At 50.7% G+C, this 13,240-nt stretch overlaps 2 protein-coding genes across 3 annotated transcripts in view; both read left to right on the top strand.

The window, feature by feature from the left end:
- The window catches only part of LOC127616503 (uncharacterized), a 100,462-nt gene that overhangs the window by 35,523 nt on the left and 51,699 nt on the right, over positions 1 to 13,240 (top strand). The gene's annotated exons all lie outside the window — the stretch shown is intronic.
- cnpy1 (canopy FGF signaling regulator 1) lies at positions 2,909 to 10,254 on the top strand. Of its 2 annotated transcripts, none has more exons than XM_052088140.1 (6): positions 2,909 to 3,312; positions 4,796 to 4,897; positions 5,593 to 5,708; positions 8,972 to 9,193; positions 9,489 to 9,585; positions 10,101 to 10,254. In XM_052088140.1, the coding sequence occupies exons 2-6, from the start codon at positions 4,810 to 4,812 to the stop codon at positions 10,139 to 10,141; spliced, it is 564 nt and encodes a 187-aa protein (XP_051944100.1). In that variant the 5' UTR covers positions 2,909 to 3,312; positions 4,796 to 4,809; the 3' UTR covers positions 10,142 to 10,254. The 2 variants fall into 2 exon arrangements, with proteins under 2 accessions (XP_051944100.1, XP_051944101.1); XM_052088141.1 differs by lacking the exon at positions 2,909 to 3,312 and adding an exon at positions 4,068 to 4,221.

The following is a 13,240-nucleotide window of genomic DNA, read 5'->3' as shown; positions in this document are numbered from 1 at the left end:
TACACGCTCATGCGCATACACGCGTCCTTCCTTCCACAATAGTCGGAGGCCCGCTTGGTCCTCGGAGACACGCAGAGAGGAGCAGCTGCCGTCCACGCACGCGCGCAGTTCTGACATGCTTGTTTGCCATTTGTAAGGGTTGGTAAACATTGATACGCCTCCCTTCACACAACTGGTCGTCTGCGATATGAGCTTCAAGGATTTAATTATCCCCCCCCCCCCTCCCCTCTCTATTTATTAATGGTGGCCGTGCCGTTGGTATAAATGGGCCAAGGACGTCCAGGTAGATGTGTCGCCGGCGGCATGGCATCGTGCGCATCACCACCTGCTTCGGGGCATTCAACCCGAACAGGAAGGAAAAAATGCTCAAAAGAAAAGCCGACAGACAACTTATTCTTGGAAACTCAAATTGTCACCACCCGTCCGGTTGCGCATGAGGCCCAAGTCTCAGGATAGGCTACTTCAAGCAAGCTGCTTGGTGAAGGTTTCCAAAACGTGCCAATCCACTCACGGGCCGTCTCTGATGCTAACTGCGACGACTGCTGCCGCCGCTCTTCCTCAAAATACCTTCATTGATGCGATGCTTCTCGAAGGACACGAGATGGCCGGGACTCTGAGATATTTTTCTTCTGGAGTGTGTTGGAACAAAGTGTTCATTGCAAAAAAAAAAGGGAAAGGTGACTTTGCCGCTCACAAATACTTGTGAAGAAGATCACGAGTGACTGCTCCTGCCGCTTGGCAGATTTTCTAAACAAAAAAGGTTCACTAAAAGAATCGCGAACAGCTATTGTGACTTGGTGCAAAAATAACCGCTTCCCCCCAACTCTTTCACCTTGGAGAGAGAGAGAGAGAGAGAGTGTGTTTCATCTGCCTGACCATCATGGAGGGGGAGGAGGGTGGTGGCTCGCCCCCATGAGAGTGAAATTTTCCAGTGCCGAGATTATAAAAGGGCGTGGCAGATTATTGCGACAGTTGGTGAATGAAGACGTTGGCCCGCTCAGCCACGGTCCAGTTTGGAGCGCTGACAGCAGCCCACAGGCGGACTTTGGCATCCGGACTGCCGGAGAGCGTGCGGCAAACAAACGCGCAGAGCAGAATCCGCGGAATGTTTGGTATGTTGGCGGCTACCGCGACCGCATCTACGGACCGATGCGATCGAGCGGTGTCGTCAAAGAATGAAGAAGGAAGTGAAATGGGATTAGCATCTCATTGTCGCCTGGAAGCGATGACGGGTTATCGTGGTCCGCCGGAAAATATCGCGACCTCTTGACCTCTGTCGGCCTCTTGGGAGCGTTTCGGGAACGGCAGGTCTTCGTGACTCCAAATCCGATGAGTCATCCGCCTGGCTGCTTCTCAACGCGCAAGATCCATTGAGTTGACTTGAAGAAAGACAAAGATGATCGGGCCGGCTACGGAAACACCGCGCCTGCGCGCTGAAACTCGCAAACGTCCAAAGAAGGAAACTCGGCCAAACACGTCAATGAAAATTAGACGGCGACCGTCTTCGCAGAACAAATTTGTCTTTCCCCGTTCGTGCTCTCATCCTCTACTTTTCAATTGCAAGCAGGAAATCCCAAATTCACCAAACATTCGTGGCGTGCGAAGGGCACGTTGGGGGGCTACGAGCGTAACGGCGGCTCGCCGGCCCAAGCAAACGTCAACCTGGACCAAGAGGAGGATCTGATGAATCGTTGACGTGGAAAACCAAGACGTCACTTCAGCAGCAAGGACGCGCGTACACGTACGTGTAGCACGGGTATTCCGGCCCGTCCATTTTCTCCACCACATCTGAGCAAGAACCAAACTGGAACTGATCAAACGGATCCCTTTTGTCAGATGAAGTCGTCCAACTCTTGCTTTGGCCAGCTGTCGTGTTTTGGTGGCAACCATTCACCCTCCTCCCACCTTCTATCCGCCACCGCTTCTGTGCCCCCTTTTCCGCCCGCCCCCCAAAAACATCCAAATATGTTCCCTCTTCCGCCTCCTCCCCATCCAGACCCTACCCCCCACGCACACTCATCAACCCCATGTCCTTTGTGTTCAGTAGCATCAGCAAAGAAATTTCACATGCAGCCAACCTTTCGAGGCGCCGCCATGCTGTCTTAACGCATTCAGAATGAGGTTTAAAGAGGCAGGGATGCCCCCCCCCCCCCTACACAAGCTCATCATTTGTGTTGTCGTCTCGCTAAAAATCAACACGGAGCCCGGTTTTCCTTGTCCTTCGGCCGGTCCGACGGCTTTCCGACGATTTTGGCTTGCCGGAGATGACTCGGTTCACGATTCGCCTTGAAACGTTTCTTGACACACTTCGTTCCGGTTGCTGAACACTGAAGCCCTAACACTAAAATTTTCAAGCCCCAGTTTTTTTTTCATACTCTGTTCACAAACCAAACGATTGGCTGAAAAAAGCAAACGCTGTGCTCAGATCCAACCCAGAGTCGAACAAAATGATCGACGGATGTAAGTCTGTTCCGATGCCCGTCCTATGTTCTCGCACGGTCAGAGGCGCTAAAACGTTTGGGGGTCGCTGCCTTCAAAGAATCGTATTTACAATAAGAGTGATTATGTGGATGAATCGACGATTGCTTGCGCACCGTTCGAATGGCAATGCAAAGTAGATCCTTTCATCATTTTGTATAATTGTTGGATTCTTTGAAGAATTCATATTAGCGCGTTGGTGCGCAGACACAAAAGACCAAATCATCACAGTAACTCATATTAAAAAAAAAAAAAAAAACAAGCCCAAATTATTTCAGTTGGCAAAAGAATATTTCAGCTCTTCCTACAGAGGAAGAAGAATGAATGACTCGTGGTTGAACAGTGTCCAAATGAGGGCTGAGACAAACATGTCCCCATGACCAGATTGCGGCGCGGGGGACCCTTTGCGCAAAGGTGTGTTTGTGGGAGTCTTTCGATACGGAATGCGATTGGTTCACGGGCTTACGTCTTACTTTGACGTGGCTCCACTACGGGCAAGCACGTCACCGCGGCGGCGTCATTATCGGACGGTCAAACCGGAAAGGAAGTCGGCAGAGTGAGCGTTGGCCGATGTGCTTTCGAAATAAAGTGGTTGGCTTTTGGATTGACGTAATGAACTCGATTGAGACTAACCTGTTTGACGGGGTACTATGAGCTAGTCAGTCATATGCGCGGTGCTGTATAGGCGCTCTGACAAAAACAACTGACGTCGTTCCGTTTTTCCACTGATGTTTTACTCTGAAAGTTCTCCAGAAGTGACGCATGTAGCCTCGCGTGGTTGAAACCCGGGATGGTCGGAAGTCGTTTTGACAGTTCGTGTCAAGTGCAAAACAGGTAAAAGCTGCAAATGCAATCGATGACAGGCCGTTGTTGTGATTTGACCACATTGATTTAATGTCGAACAGCTCTTCGTCTTCCGCTTGGTCTCCTCGTTCCGTTACACGTACTTCCAACAAAAATTAGAAACGCAGCCAACTCCGATGCAACTTGTTTGAAAGTTTGATTCGGTAGGACGGTCGAAAGCGTCAATTGCGGATTTGTGTCGTGCGAAATAGAGCCGCCTCTATGAATAGTCGTGGGGACATTTTTCATTCGCCCATTGATTGAGCGTCAAGAAATTGGAAGTTGGCTCTTTCAGAATCGGAATCATCTTTATTGGCCAAGTATGTAGGACACACAAGGAATTTGTCTCGGATATAACACGCTGCACTAGTATCATCATAAACAAGGACATGACAAATGGGTAGGTTTTATTCGCGTTTATCATTTTCATCAAGTAACCAGGACAGTTACAATAGAGCAGTGGTCCCCAAACCCCTTGCTGCGGACCGGTACCGATCCGTGGGTCATTTGGTACCGGGCCGCACAGGAAGAATAAATAACTTGCATTACTTGCGTTTGATTTATTTTGGAATCTGAAGGATGTTTTATTTTGAAAAATTACCGAATTTTCTGTTACATCCGTCGACAGGATGTCACTCTTGACGCAGGCCAAGGCGTGCTTTTCGGTCACGTGATAGGTTACCGCTAAAATGAAATCCGGGAGCTAGCAAGATGAGTAAAAAAACAAACATCTTTGGGAAGGTAAAACGGCCCAGCCAGGAGAAAGAAGAGGCGCATACGACTTTTAAGAAAAAGAAGGCTACATTTAATCGACTGTATCCGGTGTCCTACTTCAAAAACGATTTATCTCAACGGGAGATTCCCACGCACCAAGCCCACTCCGCATAATATGCGGTGATGGTGAGTCGTACATTTCAAGCACTTTGTATCTTATTTTGAAGACACTTTTAAACGTTACCATAGCGACCAGAGTGTTCCGGCCAGATAGGCCGTTCCTCGCGTCGTGATTCGTGTTTATTATTATGTTTCGAAAATACCATACTTTTCATGCAGGTCATATCAGATTATTTTGTTGTATTTATCCGACACACGTTAAAGGCCGGTCCCTGAAAATATTGTCTGACATGAAACCGATCCGTGGGGCAAAAAAAGTTGGGGACCGCTGCAATAGAGGACGTGGTATTCATCCATTAAGATACATATTTGCAAAAATGTTTTTGTAGCAAACGCACACGCGCACACACAAATAAATCACCCCGAAGATTCTACTTCATTAGAAAGCCAACAACAGCTGTGTTCACGTGCCTAATGATATTAATAATAATTTTTAAAAAAGTAAATGGAATCCCGAGTTGAAAATAGTGTTGTAATTCACAATACAACCCCCGAAGTTCTTCTCTGTGCTTTTTTCGACTCGGCGATGCACGCTGCTTGAAAGGTTTCCCCAAACAAAGACTCCAACGTCCTCTCATAGGTCACCCAGCCGCAATGGGCCGATGGCTTCTTGGGATGACTGTGACGTTTCTCCTCATCTGCCGCTACCAAGCCAAGAGGGACCCGACGCTATACTGTTCTGGTACGTTCCCGAGTCGTACGAGTTCGTCCGCCGCCGTCATCCTCAATCCTCAAAGTGATCGAACGCGGTCTGATATTTTGAGCAAAGCGACTTTTTTAACATGAGTAACCATTATGTCACTCAAATGACATATATGAAATCTAATGACTTCTCCTGGGCGATGAGTGACGAGGTCGCTATGCTAAAAGCCAGTGCAAATCACAAATCCATTTTTTAGACAATCGTCTGTTGAGTCCCCCTTTTTTTCATGCTGAATTTTCGCTTGGTGCTTTTCACTCCCAAATCTTTTTAGCTCCGTTCCTGCTTGTATTTTGTACCTCGAATGCGTTTGACTTCCTAAATCCGTGACGGCGGCGATGACTTCTCAGCTATGTGACGTGCCCGCTGTGGCGTGAAAAGCGCCGAATGCGGCCCTTGACATTGGAGCGCGTCACGAGGCTCAGCAACCGTAACACGATGTGAGAAATGTCCGCTTTGTGATGCGTTACTCCCAACACTGTATGTACATGATCCCGTACTGCATTTGACTCTGCGATGCTCACACGATTCCGTTTGCGCAATCTCTTAAGATACGTTGCTTATTTCAACGGCTATTTCCATGCCACCCGTCCTAAGAGGTATGAACGGAAGACGTCCGGCACCCCGATTTCATCATTTTACTGAACTTATCACCTGTGGGGTGGGTTTTTTTTCAGCTTGCCGCGCACTTGTCGATGAATTGAATCACTCCATCGAGCAGGTGGATCCAAAGAAAACCATTCACGTCGGCGGCTTTCGACTCAATCCGGATGGAAGCATGAAAGACAAAAAGGTAAAACGCCCGGGGGGGGGGGTCGCTTCAAAGCAGCCGTGGCTTCCCCACCGTGCTTGTGCTCGCAAGGAGGGTGGCGGGGGTGGGGGGCATCATTTCAAATGTCTTTTCCATTTTTGCCCCTTTTTGGGCCCGGCATGGAGGTGGTATCGAGGTGGAACCGTTTGTACCTCATTTGCGATCCCAACGCGCCAGTACCCCAACGTGGCCGGCCCTCGCGAGGGCCCTCCTTGGCCGCTCGCCTCTCCCGACTGAAATTGAAATGCTTTTTAAATTGAAAAATCTCGGCCCAAGTTTTGCGTCGTCACCGTGGAGATGAATCGCTGGCGTTCCGTTCGGCAGGGAAGAAGAGCCCTCCACCTGCACTCGAGTCACGCTAGCGTTTTTGAGCGACAGAGGAAGCCGAGCCTTGATCCCCCCCACCCCCCCGGCCTCCCTCCTTTTCAGCGGCTTTTGACCTGCCGGCTCAGAGAGGCGGCCGCGTCACACCGTCGATGCCGTGGCCGCAAAGGATTTGCCGGTTCTCAGTCTCTGCCCTTTGGCCTCTTCACAGTCGGACTTCCTGGGGGCACGGGGCGGCCCCGGAACACAAAAGGGAAACCTGCCCGCTGTAACAATGACGCATTTAGGAGTCCCGCAGACATTGAACTTAGTTTGAAGGCGAGAGCTGATCTCATAGCGACCGCTGGGAAGTCATGCATTGAGAATGAGAGGATGCACAATAGCGCGCTTACGCGGCGACGCGTAGCAAGCTCCCAAAAGGGCAGCCAAGACAGCCGAGTGTCTAATTCCCCACGGACGGACGGATCCGATTGGCCCAAAGTGGTGTTCAAGGGAATTACAAAAGGGAACGCCGTGAAATGATCAATCGCCATTTTTAATGGAAGCTACCACAAAGATAACAAACTTGATAACTGGGACGGCGAGCGGTGGGGGGGGGGGGGGGGTGAACGCTCATCAAATCATCGTCCAGAGGTTCCGAGAAGCCAGGGGAAGAGACCTGCCACTCGGGCCGAGCGTTTCCGCTATCGAGGCTCGATAGCCTCCGTACACACCGACGAGGCTCCGCGAAACCTCACGAAGCTTCGTCCGCGATTCGCAGCAGGGATGACGTTCTTCGAAATCTCTTCTCAACAGCCGTGGCCTCCTTGATCGGCTCCCGTCAAGTCCGCTCAAGTGAATAGACTGCGGTCGCAAAATGTCCTCGCTCGACTCTTCCTCTGCGACGCCGACACGAAAGCGCTTCGGGCGACACGGCGTTCGAGCGCGTTTCGAAGAGCGAATATAAATTGCAACGCCGACTAAATCACACGTCATCCAAAGGGCGCCGTGCCGTCAAATCTTTTTACTCGACTGTTTTCTTTCGCCCAGTCAGTGACCTTTCGTTTTGGTTTTCCATCCATCTGCTTTGGAGTCAATCTCCTGTGTACTTTTTTTTTTTTTTTTTTTGAAATGGGTCTTCATTGGCCCATTTCAGCAGGACAATGAAAGCGAAAGGCCCCCGTCCACAGCGGTGTAATAATGCCGCCCCGTCCAATGGGAATTGAATGGAGGATCGCATCCCCGAGAAGCCTATTCTCTGGCCCAACCGATGCGCCCCCACCCGCACCCCCTCCACCTTATTCTTCAAACAACGCGCTGACTGACAGCTCCTTTTCACGGGGCTGCAACTGGCAAGGAAGGGCTTTAATTCCAAACCATTTTGGGCCGTGGCATGATAATGACTCCGACACAAGCCCCGGGGCGGCCGAGGACCAACGTGACTTTGTTGCGTTGGGCAGGAAAAGTTTTTTTTTCTTTGTTGGTTTGGTTGGATTGCTTTTTTTTTTTTTTTTTTGCTGCAGAGGAGAGGAATGAAGTCAAACAACAGTCCTATGAAAACCAATACTCTCACTTAAAAAAAAAAATGTAACCCTGGAGAACCCATGGGGTCAAAATTGCCCCCTATAAATTCTGCTACTCAAATGCTACCCTTAAATCCCCAAAGCCTCAAATTTGGCCCGAATCTTAAATTAGGATTAAAGCATTGAATATTTGAGTCAACAAATATTTTGGTGTTCACTGAACATATAACAATCATTTAATGTACAATTCATCATTTTCCAAAGAAGGAAAGGCTTCTTGAGTTCTCCAGGGACAATTGAACAAAGTACAGTATCGCCATGGTCTGTTTGCTGTGGGGGGGGGGGGGGGGGACCAAGCGAAGAGCGGGCAGATAATGATTGACAGATGAAGCTCATCGTCATGGGCCGGGGTGACCTACATCCTCGGTTGCTCGCCCTTCAGCCTTTGCCCCGGTGCTGTAACGTTCCGTTGTTCCGTCGACTTCCTTCCTGCTGAGCGCAACAACGTTGTCAAGCTCAAGGGATCCTCTTGTGAATGAGGCGCCTCGCTCCTGAATGAAGCGCATGTGCGAGGGGGGGTTGGGGGTGGGAGAGGGCGCGGGTGGGGGGGGGGATTAGGGAGCGCTTTCAGGATCTATGGCTCTTGCAAGTGGATGTACGGTGTTGCTCGAGGAACTGATGGCGAAATGAAAAAAAAAAAAGGAATCGAAGATGTGAACTGCGAAAGGTCCCGAAGGAAAAAAAAATCAGTTCTGAGATGACAAAGGGCTGGTGGCATCCATGTCACCTTTGCCTCTGGGATCTTCCCCGGCAAAGTCGAGTCACTCCCCCCCCCCCCCCCCCCCCCCCCCCGCCTGCGAGAGCGCCTCGGTCCCCGGATACCGAGATAGAGGGGCATCCGGTCGGGGCGCCGCACCTGGCTTGACCCGTCTAGACATGGCCGCTCTCTCTTTTGTCTTCCGACGGGGGCGCAGGAAAAAGAGCGCGGGCTCCGGATCCGGCGGCGGCGACGGCAAAAGCTATTGGCGCGGGTTAAAAGTCAGAGTTGGAGGGTGACGTCGGTGAGGGAGCCAGAAGAAAACAAGGCGGAAATCGGAGGTCGCAACTGTTGACCCGCCGAGTCTTTGGCCGCAGCGACAGGCGAGCTGACCTGACCCGAGCTTCCAAAAAGGTTTTTTTTCCCCTCTTCAGCCGTTTCTGCTTTGCAGTTATCGACAGCGCGACGCTGGACGTTTGCCAATATTGAGCCTATTTTGCTCAGTGTTGTGTCAAATGGAGAAAATGTCTCCATTTTATATGAACCGCTTTGCTTGCTCGAGTTTCCTCGCAAAGGAAAACGATGTGACGAATGCCATGACATGCTAACGCAAGTGTGCTAACACCATCGGATTAAAAAAAAAAAAATTTTGTGGGTCCCAGGTGCCTCTGGCTCGTTCCGAGACTCACCTCAGCGAGCTCTTGGATGGAGTTTGCAATTCCATGAGCGACTACGCTCTCCACGTGGACCCCGATACCCAGCGCAAGCAATACTTGAGGTTTGCACCTCGGAGCGACGGCGGCGGCGGCTCCATCGGGGACTTCCCCGACCTGAAGAACTTTCAGTTCACTGGACCCCAAGCTCCCGACGCCTTGAAATTCGCAGTGAGTGCAAAAGCTCCTTTTCAAGTTTTTTTTTTTGGGGGGGGGGGGGGGTTATTCCGATCACTCTCCGCTCTGAGATGTGCAGCGATGGAGACGGAAGGTCTCTTCTTCAAGGCAATATCGCCTCCATCCTCTGTCATGGGAATCGCGGTTGTCGTACGAATTGCGTCGAAAAACCAAGCAAAAGACGACGCTGCCTGCGCACGCGCACGACGAAGCTGCTCTCTCGCTACACCTCCGGGCCAAGTTTCCTCTCCTCTCTTTTCCTCTCATGTTTTTATTTTTTCTCGCCCAGTGTGAAACAATCGTGGAGGATCTCGAGGATGACATCATCACTCTTTTCAGCCAGAGCAGCGAGGATCCGCAGAGGCGGTTGTGCAACGTTGTCTCAGGTAGCGCGACTCCTTCGGGACCCTCAGGACGCCCCGTCGTCCGCTGACTTCAAGCCCTTATGATCGACTTGAGCATTTTTCAGGAATTGATTGAAAGCGCTTGAAGTCTGTTTATCGTTTCCCTCTCGAGAGGTGCTCCGTTGCTCGCGTGAACTCAGATCCAGTTCTCCGATCGGGACGCGTGGAGCGAGGTGGAGGCACTTTATTGCCCCCCAAAATCTCTGCGTTGCTTATTACACGTGGCAATTTGACATTTCGGTCGAGATTTTAGCAAGTTGACACACGTGATTTGCTTTTGCGGGCCACATAAAATGCTGCGGCGGGCCAGATCTGGCCCCGGGGCCTTGAGTTTGACACCGGCGGTCTAAAGGCTACTTTGCGGAGCAAAGTATTTCGCGGCGTTGACATCACTGATAAAAGGTGGAGAACCGCTGCTTTAATTCCTAATTCAAGAAATGGAATAAGACCCATCTTGCTGTCAAACTTTGATTTTGCTGTTCTGCTTTTTGTTTCAGACTACTGTAACGACACCAGTAACGGAAATGATGAGTTGTAGTTTTTCCAGGGACGGATATATTTCCGGCGACCAACATTGTTTTCAATGAAATGAGACCTTTTTTTTGGTCGGGAACTTTTGAAAAGAAAGAAATAAATGTTTTGTCAACATTGGTCTGAGGCTTCGAATTGATGCCATCGCTCACGAGGGAATATCGCTTGGTGTGAGTGTACACACCAAACGCTTTCGCTTTCAAATGACGGTCTTCAAAAAGTAACATTGAAACAAAAAGCAGGTGACCTTTAACCTATGGTGGCGCGTGACCGCCATCAACGGAAGTTGTGAGCGGTCAGCAGTCTGCAATGATGGGGCGCCATCAATATGTCTTCTGTTTTTTTTGTTTTTAAATGTTGATTCTTCATTTCATTGGCGCTTTGCCGATGGCACTGGCAGAAAACGGGAACGTGGAGCTTTTTTCAAAGGCTCCACGTGAGTCGCCGTCGCCAAAGTGCCTTCCGTGCCTCCGCGTCGGCTCTCGACAAAAGTAAGCATCCGTTTCCTTTTCACCAAATTCTTGATTGATCTGTTTCTGTTTCATTCATATTCGGGGCCTCGCACGCACAGAGCCAAAAAGGTTAGCGGCCATGGCATGGCTAACTCGCACACCGGTGAAGCCGGCATTCGTGCTGAAAGATGCATCCGGCGTTTGGCCAAAGATCCGCTGCCGTCCAAACGGCATCTTTTTCACGGACGCTCTGCTTATTTCAGCCAGACGAACCTTCCGCAGTGTTCGGAGTCAACGAGTGTACCAGCCCGCCTGCAGTCCAGACCTGTTTCCCAGACTGCAATCGGGAAACAAGTGAAAATGTATAGTATAATATATAATGGCCGTATCTTTTGACGATGATGCTCGGAACGCCGCCTTGTTACCTCATACTTGGAGGAGAAGCGTTTTGAGCAGTGGCTCGAAAAGAAGCAAACGGCGACATCTTGTCTCCCGCAGCCCCACGCGTGCTCCGATGCCCTCGCTGGTTGTTGCATCAAGGAAACTCCGTGCCATTGATTGCTCGTGGCTTTTCGTGGCATTGGTTTCTAAATTTAGATTGGTTTTGCTTGGAGCGAGGACTCTTGGCCAATGTGGGGGCAGGGCGGTGGTGGTGGGGGGGGGGGGTGTATGGAGCCTCCTTGTGAGACAAAGTGTGATTTTGTGTCCTTATGGTGCAAAGTTTGATCACTGGGCTGTGGCATTAGCTTGTATTCTAACAAGATTAAAATATATTTGTCCTGGAGCTTAGCATAGTTAAGTCGGCCCCCTTTTTGGGGCGGCGGCGGCAAGCTTTGATCAGTGTCGCGCAGCAAGGCCCGGGCTCGGCCCGGCCATCCGAAGCCCGGCTGTGAAATTGCTCTGATGTCATCCCCCCCATTCTCCCGTCTTTTGCAGCTTTCGGAGCCGTAATTATATTTCCGCCACAAAGGCCCCCGTCCCCTTCGCTCCACGCCTCGGCTTGGACCGGGAAGCGTTTTGGAGACCTCTGGCTAAATTACTCGGTGGGGGGAGGGGAACTTGATGGGCTCCTCTTTTGTCTGTTGGAGACGCACGGGGCGCATCGGTGCTGGTCGATGGACTTTTTCTCTTCTCCGTTGGGCTGCTGTTTAGGACAAGTGGAAGGACACCAATGGGGCTGAGGGGGGGTGGACTGTTCATCAATCGTTGCGGCTAGATGAGCAGGTGAAGACAATTTATAGGATGAGGTCAGAGGTCACGGACGAGAAGGAGCAATTGCAATATTTTTTCCGTTGAGATTCGGATCCTGTTGTGGCCGATGCTTCTTCGTGGCCGAGCGTGAGGTCAGACTTGAGAAGAAACAAAAGAAATTCATCTTAGGGGGCAGAAAAGACAGCTGCGTGCGGCCAATCAAGCGCCGGTGTCCAACATCGGGCCCGGCGCCCGGATCTGGCCGGCCGCATCATGCTAAGGGTCCCGCCGGAGCCAATCAAACGCGATGCTTACTGCTCAACTCTGCCGCCAAAATCTGTCGCAGATGCTCCCATGGAATAAACAAGAGCGAGATTGGAAGCCCCTTCTTGTCGCCAAACCCCTCATGACAGCAAGTTGCAAGACACGCCGAGGCCGGACTTCTTTCTCTGGTTTCCCAGTCCGAGCGGGGGAAGGTGACTCTGACCCACAAAAAAATGAGTGCGCCTTTGACTTTACAACGTCCCTTTTGGCTTGTTGGGCCAAAGCAAAAGCGGCTCACCTTTTCGATCCAAAGACCAACTTCTTTCTTTTTTGCCTTTCACCAGTGCGTGGGACGCGCCACGGTCACCTTTGGAGAGATGGGGGTGGGGGGGCGTACCCCATTGAGCCGCAGCAAGCGTTTGCACTGCGGCTGAGGAGACGCCCGTCCTTCTGTCTTTTTCTCACCCATCTTGGCACCGGCTCAGGCACCCGCTGCTACTAGCGTGGACGCTAGCGGTACTTCGACCTTGGTCCGGGTACTTTGGCCCCTCCGGCCCTTCGACTGACAATGCCCGACCGCACGCCGAGATCTGTCGGCCTCCTCCCCGCTTTGCCTTTGCCAGTCCCGAGTCAAGCGCTCAGCCCATTGAGTCGGCGAGCCTCGGGCGTTACTTCCACGCACGAGAAAACGCATGTCATGTCCTCTCGCAGCCGTTCAGCCGGGGCAAAGCTGTCGAGGAGCCAGCGATGACTCTTGCTCTTTCGTGATGAGCAAACTTTTTATATCCTTCCCACTTTTTTTTCGGAAAGGGGGAGGGGGGGTATTTTTCATTTTTTTCTGCGTTTTCACAGCAAAATTTGTGTGTGTGTGTATTTATATATACATGTCACCATGTCACATTGTAGTGTGTGTGTGTGTGTGTGAGAGACATGCTACTGTACTAAAAAAAATTGTAAAGTGAGTAAATCGTGAGGGCTGAATGCCACCAATTTTTCATCCCAAAAGCCATCCTTCATTCTTGACTCCAAATCAAGGGTGTCAAACTCATCCCATGCTTGATGCCAGCCTGAAAAACAACCCCAAAAAAAACCCACAACTTTTTTCCCCCCCAAAGTTATTCTCCACAGTTTGACGGGGAAAAAAACGTTTTTTGTGTGTTTTGTTTTTGTCAGACTGTCTACAATAACTTTGATTTCTG

The sequence above is a fragment of the Hippocampus zosterae genome, chromosome 15 (genome assembly GCF_025434085.1).
Source record: "Hippocampus zosterae strain Florida chromosome 15, ASM2543408v3, whole genome shotgun sequence".
Classification (NCBI taxonomy): domain Eukaryota; kingdom Metazoa; phylum Chordata; class Actinopteri; order Syngnathiformes; family Syngnathidae; genus Hippocampus; species Hippocampus zosterae.
The sequence above is the reverse complement of the archived record's forward strand: the minus strand, read 5'-3'. Positions and strand labels throughout refer to the sequence as shown.